The following is a 23,665-nucleotide window of genomic DNA, read 5'->3' on the forward strand; positions in this document are numbered from 1 at the left end:
GGGTGAACTAATGCCCCTCAGTGCCAAATACCACTACCATGTCTTATTCATATCTTCCCCTTCCAGATCACAAAAGATAACTTCATCCATGAAAGGTGGCCAGTTAAAGCATGTTGAGTCAAACTGAGCTACAAGCTCACATTTATATACATCCCATATTTTAAAACATGGCAGAAAAGCAAAGTGAAGAAGTATATTTTAATATGTCCTAGGCCCTTGATGAAGCCAAGTTTTCAGATAAAAGTTGACAAAGTTATTTTAATGTTTTCAAATGTACCTATCTGACAAACCAATGAAAGTAACTGAATCTAAATCCAGTTCTCTATTTGAGGTAAAAGGATAGCTCTTGCAATGCTCTGCAGAATCTAATAATGTCATCAAGTAATAAGAGGCTAATATTAATGCTAATACTAAAATGTGTCTGTGTCTGAAGCTGGCAGATGCCCAGGCAGATTTCCCTGGTACCTTAAGTATCAATTCCATGACGTTGTGATGTGCTAAGGACATCTGCTATCATTCAAGAGCTTAGTTTTTGGTTGCGTTTAAACAGTTCACATATACATTTTAGCCACAATATATCTTTTCATTTGGATTAAGTTATTGTTCCATTTTACTATGAGAATAATATAGCCAGTGGACCTGATTAAGGGCTTGATCCATGAGTTTCTGAATTTAGTTGCTATTAGAAAATTTGCAGGACATGCTCTTTTTATTAAAACAACAGTATTCATCCCAAGTACCTCTAATGAATGTCAAGACCAAGACTCCTGAAAACAATAGGCACAGGAAAGAAAAAATTCTAAAGACGAATCTTTATAGAGGAAATTGAAAAAAATGCTCACCTTTTAAGAATATAATTTTCTCCCTATTAGTTGATGTCAGACATTTAAATGTTAACGAAATGAGGTTAACTTTGGAAAACTTTTACAGAGCCAGATCAATGGACTGCAAAAAAAAATTACTTTTATGTTAAATTTCTACATAGAAAATAGACTGAATGCCAAATTATATGTGCTATTTTGTTAAATTCTAAAGTAAAGGAGGCATGGACTCTGATCTTTAATTTTAGAAAATGAAAAGTAAATTTATACATAATAGAGGTGCATATACTTATGTACCTGTGTGTGTGTTTTAATTATAATTGATCTTTACAATCCTCACGAAGTTATACCTTGATTATCTTTCACAGGCAAGATGAATGCTAAACACATTAGACATTCTGATAGTTCAACATTTCTACATGTTGAAAGATAATTTTCCCTCTTTTAACAGGTAATAACATTAACAGTGGCTAACCTAACAGATACAATTTAATAGTACTGCAAAGTAAGATTTAGTCATAACTCATCTATGCAAAAGTTTCTGCTTAGAATTCAATAAGTAATAACATACACACACACACACACACACACACACACACACACACACACACGTTCCAGGGATCAGATCCCTTGTCTTTACCTATGAAGTTCTGGTATTATAGGTGACCACCATAGCTTTTGCCTGCCCTGAATTCACATGGATTCATTTGAATTCTTTCATGATAGGTACTCTACACACTGACCCATCCCAGGAGGTACCAAACAATACCTATTTTAAAACTAAACAGAATTTTATCAAACATGAGAAAGTTTTTGCCCAAAGATGTTATTTCTCTTGTGTTAGCATGTAGACTCCTCTGACAAATCCGCTAGCATATCATTCAACATGTAGATTATTCCAGAATCCTACAAATGTTTTAAAGCTAAATATTTGCAATGTCTATGTTGATTAAAGTAAATATAGTATACCAGTAATATGAAGGTTTTGGTTAAAGCTGTATTAACCTGCCTTAAAATTCCATCAAATGTAGCACCGACTGAAGAAAGGGAAACCTAAATTAAACCTTCAACAGACTTTCAAGCTATGTATAAGTTCTTGAATAAATTTCTCTTTGAAATAGGGTTTCTTCCAATGAAATGAGGTACTTGGTCAAGGAAACATTTAAAATCTAAGACTGTGCACTCTACAGTTCTGGGTTTAGGGATGACTGTGTAGCCCCAAGTCTAATTACCTTAGTTTACTGGCATATCAAAGTGATTATAGTGGGACATTCTCAGAGGATACTTGGAAAGTAAAGACACAGTGCATTCATAACAGAACAATGCAGAATCCCTGGCATGCAACTAGTGTTGCATATATATTAGTTGTTACTGTTACTTTTTAAAAATGAACACAATGATTTGCAGCAATCAAGTGCATCCTCATTTTGGAACAAAAGTAGAAATAAATAGAAGGATTTTATAGTGGACTGAAGAGACGACTCTGTGTTTAAGAGCGCTTACTGAAAGGGACCTGGGTTCAGTTGCCAGCACATATATCAGCTGGCAAACAGCCACCTGCAACTACAGCTGTTTGGCTCTTCCAGTGTCTGCAGGCACTGCATGCATGTGGTGCATGTACAGAGAAGTAGACACATGTACATACATATAGATATTCCCTTCATCTATTCAACATACTTGAAGTTCTGGCACACAAACAAATACAAAAATATTTTAAGGATTTTTTAAGTTAGAGCCCTGACACTAATTATAAGTTTAATTATGTCAGAAAGACAACATGACAGATGACATTAGCCTAAGAAAACCAATTAGGCACTTGCCTCTATATTGAGTCTGTATTGTATATAGGTTTAGTGGTCTTCCCAAAACAAAAGGCAAGAATGAGTCTTCTTAATCACTGGTATGCTGCTATCTTAAAGAAGTGGTGGACACACAACTCAAGAAATCGGAGCATCAGTGCAACACGTACAATCCAGAAATATCAAATGTGACATGATTTGAGTCATTATTTTTTTTAAGTACAGATGCAGCACAGGTAACATAAACTAGTTGGTTAAAAAACATTGGTCAGAACTCACACGTATAAAAGCTGCTAAAGAATATTGGCTCTTGTTTGTAAAAATTGTAGTCCATAGTAAAAGAGACCAATATGCTCTGTGCTTCCGTATGACAACTTTATTATTTGTGGCCCTCTATTTTTTTAATTCCCCTGATTCCCCTATCTCTGGATGTATGGTATGCTAAATATGCTTCTAAATCTATTTATTTCATATGTTATTAATTGTCATATAATACTCTCTTCTGTCACAATCAATCTAAATTGGACTTATGATTAGAGTTGGAAATAAGTTACTACTTTTCTATATTTTTACCATCTGTGTTTTTATATTTTAGTGTATAAACAATTTAAAAGTTAAGCTTTGAAAGTATGGATTTTATAAATGTCAACTGATATGCAAATTTGCTGAAGAAAAGATATTCTGATATGAAACTCTATAACATTTTTATCTCATTCCTTAAACACAACCCTCAATACCCTATGAACAATTCCATTGCTCATTACCCACTGTATTCTGAGATGAATTAATTGAGGTAATAAAAACATGTGATGAAAATACTGAATGTGAAAATCTTAATTCATCTACACAAAAGAACAAATAGCACAATTTTCTTACAGTAAATGAAGATTGTGAATGTTCACAAAAGGAAACCTCAGGGGAGATGGGAAGAATTTTAAAAATTCTTGCTTTCCATTCCATACGTTTTTCCAAACTAATTAAATAATGGTTTTCCTGCATGAAGAAAATTATTTCCACTCTAGCATTGAAAAACCAAAGTAGTTTTTGTGTTTTTACATTTTAAAAACTATAACTAAGCTGGGCGGTGGTGGCGCATGCCTTTAATCCCAGGACTTGGGAGGCAGAGGCAGGCTGGATTTCTGAGTTCGAGAGTTCGAGGCTAGCCTGGTCTACAGAGTGAGTTCCAGGACAGCCAGGGTTACACAGAGAAAACCTGTCTCGAAACACCCCCCCCCAAAAAAAATGAATTTGGTTGTCTTTTCTATTATTGAGGGAGTACTGGTAGGAGAGGAAGGACTGATATATGCTTTGTAATTTGAATAAATAAATAAATTCAATGGCCTTATCTGACATCAGTGGGAGGGGAGGTCCTTGATCCTGTGGAGGCTTGATGCCCCATCAGAGGAAGATGCTAGAGCAGTGAGTCAGGAGTGGGTCAGTGGGTTGAGAAGCATCCTCATAGAGGCAAATTGGAGAGGGGAGGAAGGGGATGGGAGGCCTTGTGAAGGGGTAACCGGGAAATGGGATGCCATTTGAAATGTAAATGATTAATAAAAATATTTAAAATATAACTCTCCAAGTCGTCTAATATTTTTGCAAGTAAAATTTTCTAAATTGATTTGGAAAGTGATATTTTTCATTAGAAACTCAAAGCTTTATTTTTCTATTTCCTTTGTACGAAAATGGATAACATGTAAGTGTAGTACATAACATAACAGATAAAATGTGTTTCATGCATGAGGAAAGAAGGCAGAGAAACTGACAATATTGAGAACATGAGCCAGTAAAGACAGCAAAAATAATTTTTTTCTCAATAGCTTGAGAAATGTTAAATTAATAGCCTTGATTTAGGTTCAAAGTGAGTCTGAGATCTAATAGTGGTGTTTTTTGAAAGAGATGCTATTCTGTATTCACATTTAATCCTGGGACACAAACTATAAGACACATATTAAGGATCAAAGTCTATTCTCATGCAAATTGATTCCCTGACATAATACACTAAGTTATGTTTTCACAAATGAATCTACTTTTATAGTTTCATAAGACAAAATGTAAGCAATATTATTTAAATAATGGAACAAATAAATTTAGGATATTAAACAACTGAAAATATTTTACAAATATAATTAAATACAAAGCTGAGGGAAGATAATGTCTTTATTATGTGTGGATATTACTTGTTACATTATATTCAAACATTTCTGATTCTTTATTTATATATGCAACTGCTACACAATCTTTTCAAATCCATATGTCCACAGCAATTATAATGTACTGAATCCCATCCCACTGTACCAGGTCTGGGGCCTGATTGTCACACACCTGGACTTTATAATATGTATGAGAATATCTCCTTAGCTCAATTTCATTTCTCATTTATTTTTGTACGGCTGTCAGGTAGATATTCTTTGACAGCAAACTGTTATCTTCTTGTGCTCTTTCTTGCTCTACTAAAACACATCTCAATAGCCAAACAAAATGACACTAATTTCTTTACTAGAATTTTCAATTTTTACATGATGTTTCCCAACAAATTGGTCTACAGTTTTCACAAACTTTTCTTTATTAATATACAAAATAAAAACTTGTTAACTTGTTAACTTGTTTTATAAAGGTAAATTACCTTTTAAAGATTACCTTTTATAAATTACATTTTATGAGTGTTTTGTCCGCATGTATGTTTGTGAAACATGTGAATACCTGATACCCACAGAAGCTAGAAGAGAACATCAGATTCCCTACATGGGGAGTTATAGATGACTATGAGTCACCATGTGGATGTTTAGTTGAATCCAGGTCTTCAAGATCAGTCAGTGCACTTAACACAGAGCCACTTCTCCAGATCCCTCTCTGCCCCTGTCTTTCCCTATCTTAAGTTCTGAGAGAATGTGCTAGATTGCAGGACACACCAACAAGGAAGTATGATTTTACGAATCTGTGACTTGAATTTCTCAAAACACTTCCTAATTCCTCAAAGTTCATGATCTGAAATAACAGCCAAGAGCTTTTCCATCTCCATATTTTTAATGTTATCACCATGAAGCTGATCAAAATAAATCACATCCCCAAATATTTCCCAAACATGCACCGATCACTGATTAAAGGTATAGTCAGAGAGGTTTTGTCTGTTGCATCGAACTGCATTTGGTTTAATAATGGTTGGTAATTAGGTATGCTAGCCTTTATTTTAGTTATTACATTACTGTTTTTCTTTAATTATCAGCAGTTGACCTGCGTTAAGTGCATTCAGCTTTGTTATGTTTACTTCGGATTTCTCAAATTCCTTCCAGACAGGTGCTGTGAAGCTTGTAGTTCCTTTGTGATTACTCACCACAAAATCTTGATATCAGCCTTCACTTCTTTTTCTAATTTCCAGTGCCTTTCAAGCTAGACATGTATTGAAATCCTCTGATAGATCATTAGAACAGACTGGGAGACCCCACTCTCAGAGATGCTGCCTTATTGGATTTGAAAGTTAAGACAGCATATTTTCATATCTGGTGGATTTCAAGGCTTTGCTGATGGTGCTGTTCACAGAACTATAGGTTCAGAGCCACTGCCCAATTTGTGACTTCAGTCAACTCAGTGGTGATAGGCAGGTCTCAGTCTGAGCCCTGGATCCCTCATGGAACTTTATAAAATGCTGGGAACTGGCAGATATTCTGCCTGGCTAGTGCTCATGTTCTGGCATTCACTAAATATTTTTTTTAATATTTCACTGTCATTAGGTCATAACTAATGGAGTTTTATAGATCAGAACTATTCTAGTAAAACTAGCATATCATGAGTTAAACCTTTCATTGTTATATTGGAGTTAAATAAGACTATTCAATAGTGGGGTATGACGTTAAATCAAGCTGAAAATCACTATAGACACTACTTTGTAAAGCATTTTGTACGAAATTTGTTCATTAGTCAGCAATGGTTACTGACAAAACGATGAAGAATTTTGGAACAAATTAATTTGTTTGTGCTGAGATTCATCAATTAGCATTTCTTTAATTTTTTATACCATGGATAATCCAGGCATGATGCCACATTCTTAAACTATCACTCCGGTGGCAAAAGCCTATGTCTGTCCTGTTCACTGAAAGCCTATACATAATATTATCTATCTATCTATCTATCTATCTATCTATCTATCTATCTATCTATCTACCTATTATCTATCATCTAAATATATGTATATAGCATAAATCAATCAGTTTTATCTACAATATATTTATACTCAAAAGCAATTTTATTTTATCAGATTATTTCATTTGATTTTCTTAAGTAAAGAAAGGGTGCTATGATCTCCCATCTATAGATGAACAAGCACAGAAGGTTATATATTTATCTAAATCCCATATCATTAGAATTTAACATTAGCATTATTCTTATTTTAGTCTTTTTAGGAAGAATATAGTTGTTAAATTTTTGTTATAAATAAAATGCAGAAGGAAGACAATGCAGTTAAGGGAAAGAAAGAAGTAAAGGTAGTTGGATAAAATATATTGTATTCTTTTCTCATCCTCCATAACTAAAAAATATTTTCACTTGAAATAAAAAGACGTCTTACAATTTATCTGAATAGTCAACTAGACTGTATCATGTATATATCATAAATGTATCAACTAGACTGAATCATGTAACAGATACACTTTTGGGCATGTCTATGAGGGTGTTTATACAGAGGCTTAACTGGTTAGAGAGGAAAGACTCACCCTAAGTTAGGCATCACCATCTCACCTTCTGGATCCCAACTGAACATAGAGGGAAAAGAAAATCATCTCAGCATCACCGTGTAAGTCTCTCTGCATCTTAATTATGGATACAGCGCATATCATGTTCCTGACATCTTCTACACCATGATATCTATCTCGGCAATTTTTAAGCCAAAAATAAACAATTCCTTCCTGAAACTGCCTTTCTTGGGTACACTATCACAGCAAGGAAAAAGCTGGATCTTGTGGGCTGTTTCAGAATTGCATGAATATTTTCACTCTGCATGAGACTTATACTTTCATATACAGTATAATGGGATCACAGTCACAAGGCATGTATTTAAAACATGAATCAAATTTCATATTGAGTTAGCAGTGCTGTAGCTGATATGTTAAATTATAGCTGCTTCTCAATTATAGCCATGAGGCAAAGCAACACTGAAAAACACAGAGAAGTAAAGACTAAACAGATAGGAGGAGGAGGAAGAGGAGGGAGGGGGAGTGGTAGGAGGAGGAGGAGGAAGAAGAGGAAGAAGAAGAAGAAGAAGAAGAAGAAGAAGAAGAAGAAGAAGAAGAAGAAGAAGAAGAAGAAGATTGGTGTAAAACTTGACAAGTAAAACTTTTAAGAACAAGCAGGCTTTATTTTTCATTGCATATTTATCAACTAGCATCTATAGTGACACATGTATCAGTTATTTATCATCATATTACAAAAAGTGGTGAGAGAAGAGTCCATATTCTTTTATTTACAATTAGCTGACACTGCAGATATTGCTCATAAAGTGGGTGCTAACATCCACATAGGAAGCCCTGAGTTTCGTCTCCCAAATGCAGAAAAGATAGGTATGGTGTTCAGGCCTGAAAGTCCAGCACTCTTCTCTTGCTTTGGCAGAAGTATGAGGAGTTTAAGATCATTCTCAGCTATATAGTAACCTTGAGGCAAGTCTGAGTTACATGACTTTTGCCAAAAATATACAATAAATAACATCCACATAAAACAGAATGTATTGCTCAACTTTGTCTGAATATATATATATATATATATATATGTATATATGTATATATATGTATATGTATGTTTACAAAAAATAGCTCATTGATATACTCAACCAGGGCAAATAAGCTCTACTGAAAGCATGCTAGGACATCTTAGGTTCTCAGAGCCACTGGAGAAGTTATGAGTATAGAGATTCATACAGTTTGTTTTGTTCTCATAGTACACTTTTTTTCCTACCTATTTATTTAGGTATGAAAATGATAGTACTGATTTAATAACAGGTGGAAATCAATTATTCATCTGAAAACAAAGAAGGTATTACATATTCCAGAAACATCCTTTTCTCGAAGAAAAAGTTTTAGTTAAGAAGAACAGTCACAACCTTAGCACACACAGTCTTGTCGAGAGACTAGAACTGAGATGGGAAGTCTGTGTCCTCCACTGCTTACTTCTACTCTATAAAATTCACAAAACCTAGATGAGACAGCATATTGAGGAGAAAAGCAACACACCCAGATGCAGGACAAGAGCCTAAAAATCAGGAAGGAGTAAAGGGAACATTGGGGAATGGTGCCTTTTACACTACAAGAACAAACCCTCTTCAGACTCCTTTAAACCTATCACATTAAATAAGGTATTAACTGCATCCCCAGTAACATCAGGGTGCATCAAAGAAGAATGAGTACAGGGCACCCATCACGTCAGCATCTTAACTGTGCACTGTAGCACAAAGCTGGAAATTATTGGCACAGTGTCTGCTCATACAGCAGTCACTGTATTTCCTTGACACAATCTAATGATGACACATAATTCAGCAAATTAAAGTCGCTTTCCTTCTCAGACTCATTCTCTGGAACATAATAAAATACTAATTATTTATTTATGTATTTATCACTATTTTCTTCCTAAAAGTTGTTTTCAATTGACAAAAATGTATAATTCTGAAGACAATATTATTTTTTTAATTTGTATACATTATAGAATGGTTGGCATAATCTAACTGGCAATCTTATTCTCATACAGTGGGATGCAAAACACAGTTACTTCAAGAACAGATTTTCATTGGCTACTGCAACTGTGAGCTTGTTCCTATCACCTAGCTGAAACTGTGTGCCCTGTAACCAACCACTCCTCCTTCTTTCCTGAGCATCCCTGTGCCCAGTACTTATTAACCAGCATTTGCTCTATGTCTGTAGCTGCAACTGTTTTTAGATTGCACACATATGTGAGGTAATGAAGGATTTTTCTTGTGTTTGGCCTCTTTTACAGAATACATTTCCCTCTAAAACTTCTAGTTTTCACCTTGCTTTAACCCTAGTTGTCCAATGCTGTTTCCATTCAATTGTTCTGACTCTCTTAACTTGCCAGGTTGAGTTCCAAAATAAAAATGATCAATGAGATAGTTTTATTAGATCTGTAGGAAGATATTTTCTCTTGACACAGCTTGGAAATGATTGAATATCTAAACAAAATTCAGTCATTATTTGATGAATGGACTCTCTGAAGATCCTTGATATCTAGGAGTTCAGATGGACCAAAACACTAAAAATGGGACATATTAAATATGTACTGATGTTTATATGTTGACTGAACTCAGAAAAAGCATTAAGCTGTTTCTGTGTTCTATAGAAAATCAATCTGCCACACTAGCAGTGATCTGTTACACTTAATTGCAGATTCAGCTCCTGCCGGATCAGCTGTTGTGTGCATTGGATGGCGGTTTCTCTAAAATAGAGAGTGACACCTGCTTCCTGACAGCTGAGCAAATCTCCAGCACACACTCACAGTGAATGTATTAGGCTTATACACCTGTAAAGGTGATTGGTCCTCAGTTCACATAGTTGGTTTAAAAGATGATACAAGCACACACAGAGGTGGTGCTGCTTGCTTACCTCACTTTGCTAAGAGCACCAAGTATACCAGACATACAAATTGAAAGCCCACCAAAACAAGTAAATTTTATTATGTATGCCTTTACAACAATGTGTTCAAAACACACGATGTAAGTTCAATAGTGTTATTCAATATCTGACATCACAACTTAAGAGTAATATTTTCAGAAGGCTGAGACAGGAAGATAAGGAGTTTCAGGCCACTCTGACTTTTAGAGAGTAACTTTGTCTCAAAAACAAAATAACAGCATTCTTTGTAACTTACTGTACAAAAACCCAAGATAACTTTAAGAAAATGTGTCTCATTATTTTGCAGAATCATTTTGAAACTTAAATATTAATTGCAAAAAGTATTTACCTTTAATTAATTATAAAATTATTGGAATACCTCTGCCTGTCAAGTTTATACACACTTCTATTTTCTCATTCTACATAACATATTACCATAGACTTTGCAGGTTAAAGCGAGATGTGTTTATCCACTCAGCTTCAGTGGGCCACACAACTGGGTTTTGCTCAGCTTATCTGTCCTTCAGGGGCTCACAAAGCTATAATCAAGGCACTCATTACAATGACGTATTTGGATGTACAGATACTCATCTGAGTTCATTCAGCTTGCTATCACTATTTAGTTTCCTGTATGGTAGAGTTGAGGTTTCTCATTTTTGTTTGCTATTTCACAGGGATTAAAGTCAACAAGTACAACCTGCACACAATCTCTCACCAGAAGGCTGTTAGACTTAGACATAGCCATATTCCTAACAGGCATTACCATAAATGGCATAATACTAAATATTGAGATTCAAAAACCATATAGCTTAAAATCCCCAAATTATGATTCTAGAAAAACTAAAATCTCCTGTATTGACAGTTCTTTGTCCTTTAAAGATCTTGTGAATGATATGAAAGCCTGAAAGGACACTTTACAGGTCACTTCTCCCAATAAATTAATAATTGTATACTGAATAAACATATGCATGTATATATATATATATATATGTATATGTATATATATATATGATAGTGAATAAAGTACAATTTAAGAACACATAAACATTCATTAAGAAATTGATGATAAATGTATAAACTTATGAAAATTTTAAGTAGTGAGGTGTGGTACTGTATGCCTTTAATTTAATCTCAGAACTCAGGAGGCAGAGGCAGTTAGATCTCTATAGGTTTCAGGCCAGCCTTGCCTACAAAGCAAGTTCTAGGCTAGCCGAGCCTTGACAGTGAGATCCTATCTTAGAGGGAGGGAAGGAAGAAATGATAGAGAGATAGAGGGTTGATTTAGGTCATTCTCCATGGTATTTCAGATAAACATAGTGATGAAGCTGAGTGCAAACTATTTTTTTTTAATTTTTTCTTTCTTTTTTTTTCTTTTATTGGATATTTTCTGTATTTAAATTTCAAATGTTATCCTCTTTCCAGGTGTCCCCTCCGGAAACTCCCACCCCCTCCTCCACCCCCTGCCTCTATGAGGGTGCTCTCTCAGCCACTCAGCCACTCCTGCCTTCCTGCCCTGGCTTTCTCTTACTCTAGGGTATCGAACCCCAACAGGGCCATATGCGGCTGGAACCATGGATCCCTCTATGTGTACCCTTTGTTTAGTGGTCCAGTCCCCTGGAGCTCCGAGGTATCTGGCCAATGGACCCATTGCTCCACCCACGGGTCTGAATACACCTTCAGCTCCTTCATTCCCTTCTCCACCTCCTCCATTGGGGACCCTGAGCTCAGTCCAATGGTCAGCTGCGAGCATCTGTCTCTGTATTTGTCAGGCTCTGGAAGAGCTTCTCAGGCGACAGCTATATCAGGCTCCTGTCAGCATGCACTTCCCAGAATTTGCAATAGAGTCCTGGTATATTAAAGTCTCTGGAGAGACTGAGCAAACAGTAAAGGGGCCACTGTCACATGTATAACACGAAAAGAGCATAGATCCTGAGAAATGCTACTTTTCACAATTGCCAAAGACCAGAATGACACCTCTTGCCTTACCCAGTGAATTTTAAAGCTCTAAGGCACATGCATATTTTACCAATAGTCAATGTTATGATAATGAACTCTTGTAGTTGCAAGTGCAAAAAAGAAATGTACAAAATGAACAAGAACTCTGCTAACTTTTTGTATGATTGGTATTTCCAGCATTGGCAAATCACACAGAAGTAAAACACAGATTAATTGATTTTAGAAAAATAGCATTGACAACTAAAAGTACTGGAAAGACTAAAACAAATTTTAAAACCAAAATTTGGCATATTAAAATGTATCACAAGGATAGATTGTGGGAAATTTCATATAGGTAATCCAAATGGGTTTGCCAGCTTTCAAGATTACAACCATCTTTCATGGTCATTTACTAATAACAGAGACTCCTTCTCACCATAGAAGTGGGGATTATAACTTGCTGTGTTTCAGAGAATGGATCCACTTGGTACTGCTCTCCCTGTGGCTGCTTTTCCCCTCTACTCCACCTTGACCCACAGTAATGTTATCTGTAAACAGCTTCTCAAAGGCATGAAAGCAATGCTTCTGTATTTTCTAGGTTTACTCTGCCTAGCATGATAAAGCTCTACCTTGATTCTGAACAATGGCCTGCAACTTTGGATAAAAGCTCATAGCCTGACTAAACCTTGCATCTCTCTCTGGATATGGGTTAAGAAGTTATCTTGCTGTGGCCTAAACACAGCCCCAAATCCTTACACCCAACAAGTATCTGGCTCCTCTTCTTACGGAGCCTCCCTCTCTCCCCACTCCCATCCATATCCCTCCCCACTCTCTTCCACATCCCTCCCCCTTCTTCCTCCCTCCCTCTACGCCTCCTCTCTTTTGTTCTCATTCTTTCTCAAGAAGACTTACATATTTTTATTTTATGGCCTGAATGTGCATCTGTGTACCATCTATAAGAAGTATTTGTGGAGGCCAGAGAAGGAGTGTAGATTCCTGGAGCTGGAATTACAGAAGGATTGCAGGGTAACTGTATGAGAACCAGGAACCTCTACAAAAGCAGCAAATACCATTAACCAGTGAGCCTCTGCTCCAGTCCCTTGTCTTCACCTTTAAGAAAACTGCTATCCAGGCTTTCAGAGGAATCTTTACCTTCCCTTTGAGGGACTGCTATGCTATCTCCATATGATGTTCTCTTTCTGTCTAAAGCTTTTCTTCTCATCTCCAGGACCAATTATCACCTTGATTACCTCTCATTCAAATAATTCACTGTCAGTGATATTATGTCTCAGCTCTTTCTGACTAACAGCTTCCACTTTACTTTGTGGTGTGTGTGTGTATGTGTGTGTGTGTGTGTGTGTGTGTGTGTGTGTGTGTAATCAGGGTTTTGTTCCTTGGGAGCATCATTTTGGGACCTTACTTATATAGATTTTAGTTTCTGAGATTTCAACATTTCAGATTAGAGTTTAGGAGTCTATCTTTACGGATTATACTCAAAAGTGTCCAGTGTTAGCTTTCCTTCGGAATGACAGTAAAACCATTCTTTGACATGGAATTCTCTCTCCATTAATACAGTCACTTTGCTTGGCCGATCTTTATTCTTCACAAACAATGATCTAGTTAATATATATTTATCCTGGCCACAGTTGAAGGAAAGGATTTAATCCAGGTTAGCATGTCAGGAGGTTGAAGTAAGGTGGTCTGATTTGCATTGTGGCCAGTACTGAAGTCCACATGGAGACCTGTAGGACTACTTTCCATGGGGATTGTAGGTATTGAATCTCCTCATGCTGTTATTACTGTCTCCTGCAGTTATTAATAGAGAAATCTAATGATAGAAGCAGACAAACCTTGTCCGTTAGGGGGAGCTACTGAGTCATTCACAGAGGAGGGAGAAGAGAAGCCTGTATGCTGTGTGCTTGCCTGGCTTGGTGCTGGGTCACCATCCTTATATTAAGGAAGGATAGGTGGTAACCTCACGCTACCATCTCTTCTGAAAGAAACTGGCAAATAGTTTCTTTTGAAAGGGCAACTAATTCATTAATACCAAACTGACTGTAAAGAAAATGTTTCTAAAATTTTCAACTTTAACAAACTTTCAAAACTGAAGTCTATTTTGAAACTCAAAGTATTTATTTATTTATTTATTTTTACAAAGTCCTCTGAAACTGAATAATTAGGCATCTGGTTACCTGACACACATCCCAAGAAAAATACACCTCAGACCCTTTGCCTTTCTTCTTTCTTGCTTCCTCTCTCTTTTCTTCATGTCTACCCATCTGCTTTACTAATTGCTGAAATGAAATGGTAAACAAAATTAATGTTCAGATGAACAGCTCTTGTTTTCTAAACAAGTTCATTATGATGGTCAGTAACTAAAAGTTACTTACAAAGCAAGGGGCATTATTTGTGCTTTGAGACATATGAAGACAAAAGAAGAAATTAATAAGTTAAAAAAAAAGAAATGTGGTTTCTCTATAAATATCCAACATTTTCTTGCACCACCCTGAGGGAGACTACAGATTCACAACCCTCCCCTGTTGCCAGTGCAACAAGTGTAAATGTATAGTGGAAAGCTGCTATGCATGACTATTAGCAATGACCCTCACTGTGCCCATATGGGTGAGGGAACATAAGGCACTGCATGTCCTTATTCATGCTTCTATGGTAATATTATGCAAATAGCTTAAATTTAAAATAAAATAGCAATGAGAATGAAACATCTTTGTCATGCATCTTCTTTCCTTTGTGATTCAGTCGATTTGAGAAAAAATCTGTAAACTTCTCTCTTGTCAAGTTAGAAAATGTCATTCAAATGTATCTTATGCTTACAAAACTTTAAATTTTTAAATGGGTCATTCAATCAATCACTGGTGAGAAATTCCCTGGGGTGTCCACTTAGCTTTAAAATACACTAAATCTTTTGGTATCTGGAGTTCAAAATGACAAATGTAAATCAGAAAAAAATATTCAACTAATAAAAAAGGGATACATTTTAACTTAGGAAAGCAATGGTTTTTCTACAGATATCATAAGAATTAAATTAAAACTTTATATCTCAATAAGAACTGTCAACTGGACTAATAACATTAATCTTAAAGACCATGTTACATAAAAGTGATATAAACACATGTCACTTACTGCAATCAGACAGTAAATTCAAGCTTAGCAAGACTGAGGAAAGCACACTGTCTCCCTCTCAATACTTTAATCTTAATCATTATTATCTATTATAAAATAAAATCAATTGTTCTAACATTAAAGTACAAATAAAATACAGAGAAATGTTAAACTAAACTAAACATGGATTTTTTTCAAATAATTACTTTTTAAAATTGTTTTATGATTTTTTTCATTAGTAAAGGTTTATAATTTTCTGCTAAGGCTTTGTAATGACAAATACTTGCTTTCAAGTATTTGAAGTAGTAAGCTGCAGAACAGTTTAAAAACAGAGGTTAAAAGGAATTTGAGAGAGTACAAATATATACAAGCACTTTGGAAATCAATTTAAAGTTCTCTTAGAAAACTGGGACTAGTTCTACCTCAAGACCCAGTTATACCAACTCCTGAGCATATACCCAAAAGATGATCTGCTATCCCACAAAGACACCTATGCTTGCTCAACTATGTTCAAAACAGATTTATTTGTAATAGCCCAATCTGGAAAAACCTAGATATTGGTCAAATAAAGAATGGATAAAGAAAATATGTTAGAGCTACAACTGTGCAAAACTTGAGAATATCATCCTGAGTAAGGTAACCCAAACCCAAAAGGACATGCATGGTATGTACTCACTTATAAGTGGATATTAGCCATGAAATACAGATACACATTCTAAACTCCATAGACCTAAAGAATCTAAACAAGGAACAAGCCCCAAGTGAGGATGCTTGAATATCACTTTGAAGGGAGAATAAAATAGTTAGAAAATACTGAGAAGAAAGGGGTCCTGGAAGGGGAATGGAGAGGTTCTGGATCAGGTGTTGGGGAGAGATGGCCAGATGACCATGAGAAGGAATGGAAATCAGCAGTGGACAGGGGTGGGGAGGTGGGGGAATCTCCAGGGATAAGGGAGAATCCCAAGAATCAGTGGGGTGACCTTAGCTGTGACTCACAGTATTAAGGATATGAAAACTAAAGAAGTCACCTCCTTTAGACTGGCAGAACCCCAATGGTGCAATAGAGACAACAATATACCCACAAAACTTTCAACCCCAAATTCATCCTGTCTGTAAGAAATGCAGGGATAGTGGATGGAGCAGAAACTGAGGAAATGGTCAACCAATAACCATCCCCACTTGAGACCGATCCCATGGGCAAGTACTTATCCATAATCTGATGAATGGTACTCTGTTATGCTTACAGACAGGAGTCTATTATGACTGTCCTCTCAGAGTTTCCACCCAGCATCTGACTAAGACAGATGCAGACACCTACAGCCAAACAGTGTATGGAGTTTTTGACTCTTATGGGATAATAAGAGGAAGGATTGCAGGCCCTGGAAGGGATAGGAACTCCACAGGAAGACCAACAGAATCAAGTAACCTGGACCGTTGAGCCTCTCAGAGCCTGAATCACCAATCAAAGAATATAACAGGCTAGGCCTAGGTCTTCCTGCACATAAGTAGCAGATGTGAAGCTTGGTCTCCTTGTGTGTCCCACACAACTGGAACTGAGGACTATCCCAAAAGTTGTTGTTTGTATATGGGGTATGTTCTTCTAGCTGGGCTTCCTTGTCTGGCCTCAGCGGGAGAAGATGCACTTGGCCTAGCAGAGGCTTGATGCACTAGAGGGTGGGGGAAACAAGGGAGCTACCACCTGCTCAGAGGAGAAGGGGATGGGAGATGGGGGGAGATTTGTGGGAAAGCTGAACGGGAGGGAGCAGTAAGCAGGATGGAACATGAGTAAAGAAATAAATAAAGAAATAAATGATGATGAGGTACAAAAAAACTAAAACAATAACAACAAAAGCAAACAAGCAAACAAAAACTATTTGACAAATCTGGAAGAAGACAATCCAAATAGTTCAGTCAACAAAAGTTTTCTGTATGAACTAAATCTAAATTTCTATGTTTAAGCACTAACATCTAGGAAACATTTTTGTATGAATTTCATTTCGAGATAGGTACTTTAATGAGGTCCTAAATAAGATCATAGCTGTATCCTGATCCTATAAACTAGTCTCTTCCAAATAGCAAGAAATCAAAGATGTAAGTACTAGGCAGGGTCACCCTGACTGCCTAGATAAAGGCTCATCTTCAAAGAATAAGACAATCATCAGCAAAAATAAGCATGCTGACTTTGTGGTTTCAGACCACTAAAAGATATAGGTATAGGTATAGGTATAGGTATAGGTATAGGTATAGGTATAGGTATAGGTATAGGTATAGATGATAGAGATAGAGATAGAGGTAGAGAGATAGATGGTAGGTATGGGTGTGTGGGTGGGTGTGTATATGTGGGTATGTGCAAGCATCTATTGTGTGCATGTGCAGGTAGCTCTTTGGACCAGAAAAAACATCAGATTCCTTAGAACTAGATTTACACGTAGTTGTCAGGAAGCATGGATGGTTGCTGCAAGAACAGTACCTGCTCTTATCCTCTCTACTATCTTTCCAGCCTCTAACACAAACTCTAGACGTCACTTGGCTTGTGACATATTGTTATGACATTGCTACTAGGCAAACCTATTCAACATTATTGAAAATTACAGTGGTAGGTTTAGTATACATAAAATAATGAATTTTGAGCTCATAGTCTGTTTCTACTGTAGAGTGAGTGGAGTAAGTGTTTCTATTAGGAATCATAAATATGAGAGCTATGGGGATGGTGGTTAAAGAATGAAATTTGCTGCAAAGCAGACTTTATAGAGTGATGGAGAATATAGCTTTCCAGGGAACTCGCATGGGGATGATGCTGCTGATGTGCCTTAGCATTAATAAGTAGAGAGAAAACCTTAAATATGAATATAGCTTACAAGCTATATTTAAGCAAAAATTACATCATTTAATTGAGTTGCTTGGCAATGGAATCTACAGTTTTTATTTCTTTTTAATTTAAAAATAAAATATTTCATTTGGCTTTAGAAGTTTTGTTCTGATAAATGTAGCCATCTTTCTCAGACATCATCTTCTCAAATCTATTGATTAGAGTAAAAATATATAATCAAATTAACAGCTGTTTAGATCAGGGAGCTGTTGAGTCTGATTTTACTTGATCTGTGGACTTTCAGTATATAATCTTCTCATATTTTTTTGAAGATAAAATTTTTAATTACCTTTTGAGACTTTTGACTGGATGGGTGAATTCATCTGATCTAAGAAGAGCAGTAGAAGTAACACATATAGATTAGTTAAACTGTGGGTTCTGTGTTAAGATCATTCATAAAGAATGGGAAAGCAAAGACACAGAGATTCAACAGGTGCATTCTGAGTTGGTCCAAGAATGGTAAACTGTGCACATGCAATGTCACTGACAATAGATTGGGTAAGTAATTGGTGCAACTGGTCACAATGATGATATTACTCAGAACAGCTTATCTTTGTAAACGTTCTAGCCTGTCACTCAAGGATGCCTTACTTGTGGTGTTGGGAGAGTGTCTGTTTATCCTCTGCTTTAAAATAGCACATGATAAAAAAAAAAGCATGTTGAATGGCATAATTTGTAGTGGCCTGTTCCCAACCCCATCAAGCCTACTAAGCAAACACTCTTCTAGGCACTGAGAATGATTATGGAGAAACCATATACACCAAAATCTCTGATTTCAAAGAATATTTTTATAGTTGGAGAAATGGTATCCAAATTTGTATACATAACTTATGTGTTTAGGATTTAAGTTTGTTCTAAAGGAACACAATTTCAGATTTCTCTATTCATACTTTATTCATATGTTTCACTGTTTCGAAAGAATTTCTGCTTTATAAAATACCATAGCATTATTATGTGAGTCTAGCAAGTGTGATTTATAGAAGTCATAATCAACAGCTTTTTTATTTGTCTATTTGATTATTATATTCCAAAAATGGTATGGTTATTTGGGGTTAAGGCAGATGGAGGGAAGAAGGGGGAAGCAGAAAAAAAAGAGTGGGTTTGTGGTAGAATGTCACCTTGAGTTTATTTATAACTGTATAATGGTTACCTTGGGCAATCATCTGGGAGGTCATTTTTAGAGAGGTTTACTAAGGTGAGAAGGCTCACCCTGAACAATGGTATCTTAGTCACTGTTCAAATCCTGAGAAGACACCATTACAAAGGCAACTCTTAAAAAGCACTGTATTGGCAGCTTGCTTGCAGTTTCAGAGATTAGCACATTATTGTGGCAGAGAGCATGCCCACAGGCATGGTACTGGAGCAATACTTGATATTATCCTGATCCACAGGCATCAGGAAGAGAGAAAACTGGGCCTGGCTTGGGCTATTGAATGCTCAAAGTCTAACTTGACTGACAAACTAAAACCTACAAGGCCACACCTCCTAATCCTTCCCAAGAAGTGCTATTCCCTGAAGACTAAGCATTTAAATGTATGAGGCTAAAGGGTTCATTCTTATTCAAACCTCCAAAGGTTGTACAACCTCAGAATCAAGGATCAGAGACAACATAAAAGAAGGAAAAACAAAAAACCAGCTGATATCAGAAGTTAACTCTCACTGCTTCCATACTAATGACACCACGGCTTCTTTGCTGTGAGAAACTATATCCCTTTAAATATAAAACAATAATCTTTTTTCTTTTTTATTTCCATTGAAATGTTTGATTTCACCAGCAAGAAAAATAACCAAAAAAGGAAGCCAATGATCACCCTAGCCTAAAACCATTAAGACAGAAGCAGTAAGGGGAAGAGATAGCAGTGTCAATTTGAGAAATGCTGGTGGAAAGGAAAAAAAATACCATGCTTCACAAACAGATGGAGGAGGAATGAGAGGTAGGCACATGATGCAGCTACTTATAGAACGTAGGAATGTAGGAAATGTCCGTTAATTAGCAGGTAGAAAAAATAGAGAAAATTTGCATTTCTGCTCCTTTTTAAGGTATAGGGACAGCTTGAGGAGCCCTGAGTATTTTCTTGAATGCTATTACTGTGGCCGCTGTTGTTTGCCACATAAGATGATGGCCTTGCTGCTATCGTCTGCCAACCCACACACTTTTGAAAGTGGTAATACCTAACTCTACATTGGAATATATTGCTCCTTATGAATTTTCTCGATAGGTTTCACCATTCTTCTGACATAAAAGTTCATCTTGATTTTAAGGTGACAAAGTTGAGGTAAATGGAGGCTTACTAAACATTGATAAATGACAACTAATGAAGGACAGAGCAGTGTTTATCTAGACCTCAGTGCATTTCTAGATCTACTAATCTAGAAAATATAGATAATAAATGCTGTGATGCATGAGAACATGTGAAACAGAGGTATACTACACAGTATGAAACATAGGAAAGCCTATAGCTTTCATATCAGTCAATGTTAATTAAACTCTAGAAAATAATTAAACTACACTGTAAGTTTTGACATGGATGGCAATACTAATAAAAAAAATCCAAATTATTTTTTCCCTTGGGAATATTGAGTTCATTTCTTCTCAATGACTCTGGTAGAGAAAACTATCACCGTAAACTTTGTAAATGCTTCACATGGAAGGAATTTGAGAAATTATTTAATAAAAATATATTTTTAATGTGACCTGTGGGGAAAAGTTAAAACTTAGCTATTAACTGGACAATTCAAGATGGTAAACAAGTAGGTAGAATATGTGTATACAATTTTGGTTCATGCTTTTATATTATTTATAGGGAAAACATAGATAGTATTAAAATCCGTATTGACTAAGGATTCATGTGGGGTATGAAAAACTTCAGATAAATACTATATAAGAGAGACATAATTTAGGCAGTGTTTTCAGAAGAGTCGTTTTTTGAAAAGATAAATCTATAAAACATGGAAAGTGAATTTATGTTTACATCTGGAGGATATAAACAAAAATCTTAAGGATAACATAAAAAATGTTTAGTTTGAAATTGCCTGCATACCTCACATCTTTAATTAAACTAGTGTGATGCATAATGTCTTCTGGACTGCAAACTGTTAGACAAGGAATTAATTTTTGATGCTGTACTGAAAGATACAATTTTCAAGTGGATGGGTGCCTGAATAGTGTTGAATATATGACAAAGGGTTAAAGGTAATAAGTGTTTGAGAATGAGTTAAAGGAAGTGAAACAAGATAAGTACACATGATTTACACCACATCTGTCACTTAAATTAAAAGGTTAGTACACTCATTAACAAATCTAAAGAACCATTAGCAATGGGAAATAAAGAGAGTGAAAATAAGAATCTAGGAATAACTTATTACAATTAAATTAATGGAGTTTCGGGAGGGTCCAGGAAAGTTCCCTCAGCTTCTGCCTTTATATGTTACAGATCTAATTTACCTCATTTATATTAATGAGCAGAGAATTGCAGAACTATTAGCATGATGGAAAATTACACTAATGCTCAGTAAATCTATCCCTAATTATTATGATGAACGAGAAATTGATCATCTTGGACCAGAATAACAACCTAAAGCAACTGAAACAGAGCAAAAGAGCTTTTTCTTGCTAACCCAAGTCTTTAGTCATTTTTATTTAATGAAACCCTGAGCAATTTACTCATTAATGTTATATACTAATTCACTATAACCCTCCATTTACATAGATTTACATAGATTATACTTTTACATTTATGTATTTATTTGAAATAATTACTTCCAAGTGCATTAAAATGATTGGCTTTATGCATGTTAATGTTGCAACTTAAAGCTAAGTAATGAAATTAGACATATTTTGGCTCTACCTGGTTCTAAGTCAACTCAAGTGTTGTCTCCCTCACAGAAAAAAAAGTTATCTCTATAGTTATTAGAATTAATAAAGAGAAAGCACAAGTCTTTCCAATTTATTGAAATACCATTTTTAGAAAGACTTTAAAGCTACAAAATAAATAATAGAAAAGCTAAGATTATTTCAATTAGTTGAATGTCTGTGTTCCTTTTTAATTTGAGACTTGTGAACTACTTTCCAAAGCCTGTTTCTAGTAGACATACCCTTTAGACAGAGGGGGATAAAAATGGTTTTGTTACAGCTATACTCCTGTTAGCTGCCAAGGGAAACCATTATATTGAGTGCCATAGTCTTTTTTATTCACAGATGAATAAGTGGCATAAAATGTATTCTTTGATAATACAAACAAACAAACAAACAAACAAAAATATACCAGAGATATTTCTCTAGACAAAAAGAAAGTGTTTCCATGAAGTATAATTCCATGATATATTAGCAATTATGTCCTGAAACAATGGGTCTATCTCAAACATTATTTAGTATATTATTGTTAAGATCATTAAATCTTAGTTATGAAAACTGTAAATTGCAAGAGGTAACTTGCCACCACACAGTGTCGTAGAGCCATAACTTAACTCACCACTGTTTACTGAAGGCTTGCCCTTTGCCAGGCTTCATGTTTTCGCTGTGGCTTTAATAGATCATGAGATCAAACATTTTTATAGTCTCGAAAACCTTGGTTATTTGAGAACACAGAAATGGGAGAAATTATGAAAAGGAAGAAAGAAAGAAAGAAAAAAGAAAGAAAGAAAGAAAGAAAGAAAGAAAGAAAGAAAGAAAGAAAGAAAGGGAGCAAAGAAAGGAAGGAAGGAAGAAAGAAGGAAGGAAGGAAGGAAGGAAGGAAGGAAGGAAGGAAGGAAGGAAAGAAAGAAAACAAAGAAAGGAAGAAAGAAAGAAAGAAAGAAAGAAAGAAAGAAAGAAAGAAAGAAAGAAAGAACAAAGAAGAAAAGCTTCCCTCACAGAGCCAGGAGATATTGGAGCTTTCTAAGTTTTAACTACAAAAGCAACTTTCTTTCCTTACTTCTGTCTCTTCTTCAGATGCTGACCCAAAGTCTGAGAATGCTTTCCTGAACCTGATTTTTTTTCTCTTTTTCTGAGCGCTCATCCTCTTTAACCCTGTTTGCTGGCTGACCTCCAATACTGAACATACCACATTATGTAGACTCTGCTAGAAGACATCAGTTTCTCTCTTTCTGTTTTTACCTTCCAATTCCCCAAACACCTGCTGAGAATCTTGAATGTCCTAGACTCTAATAAAATGATCCTGGAGCTTCCTCTACAGTAGTGTTAATAGCCAGAAATACAAGCTCTTACTTGTCCATATTTTTGACAATATGTATATTAGACGAAGTAGCAATTTCATCTGGAGTTCATATACGCACTTGTTTCTCACACTGACATACTGCATACTTAAACTTCAGACATGGAGTTAAGGTACAAATAGACAGCAGTTTATTTATATTCAGTTGGGTATCTAAAAACAAATATGCATTGAATTTGACTACATTTTTACCTCACTCTGTTTCTGTTATTTATTTTTTTGTTTGGTTCCTTACTCCTAACTCTTATAACCAGGTAAGTGAATATTCTCTCTCTCTCTCTCTCTCTCTCTCTCTCTCTCTCTC

At 35.7% G+C, this 23,665-nt stretch overlaps 1 protein-coding gene across 1 annotated transcript in view; it reads left to right on the forward strand.

Moving 5' to 3' along the window:
* Positions 1-4,302: 4,302 nt before the first annotated feature.
* The window catches only part of LOC114615564 (protein PXR1-like), a 22,653-nt gene continuing 3,290 nt past the window's right edge, over positions 4,303-23,665 (forward strand). Inside the window, exons 1-2 of the mRNA XM_028761290.1 lie at positions 4,303-4,313; positions 22,737-22,989. Coding sequence (XP_028617123.1) covers positions 4,303-4,313; positions 22,737-22,989 — 264 coding nt within the window. The remainder of the gene's footprint in view (positions 4,314-22,736; positions 22,990-23,665) is intronic.

Source organism: Grammomys surdaster, unplaced genomic scaffold, assembly GCF_004785775.1.
Source record: "Grammomys surdaster isolate TR1022 unplaced genomic scaffold, NIH_TR_1.0 62, whole genome shotgun sequence".
Classification (NCBI taxonomy): domain Eukaryota; kingdom Metazoa; phylum Chordata; class Mammalia; order Rodentia; family Muridae; genus Grammomys; species Grammomys surdaster.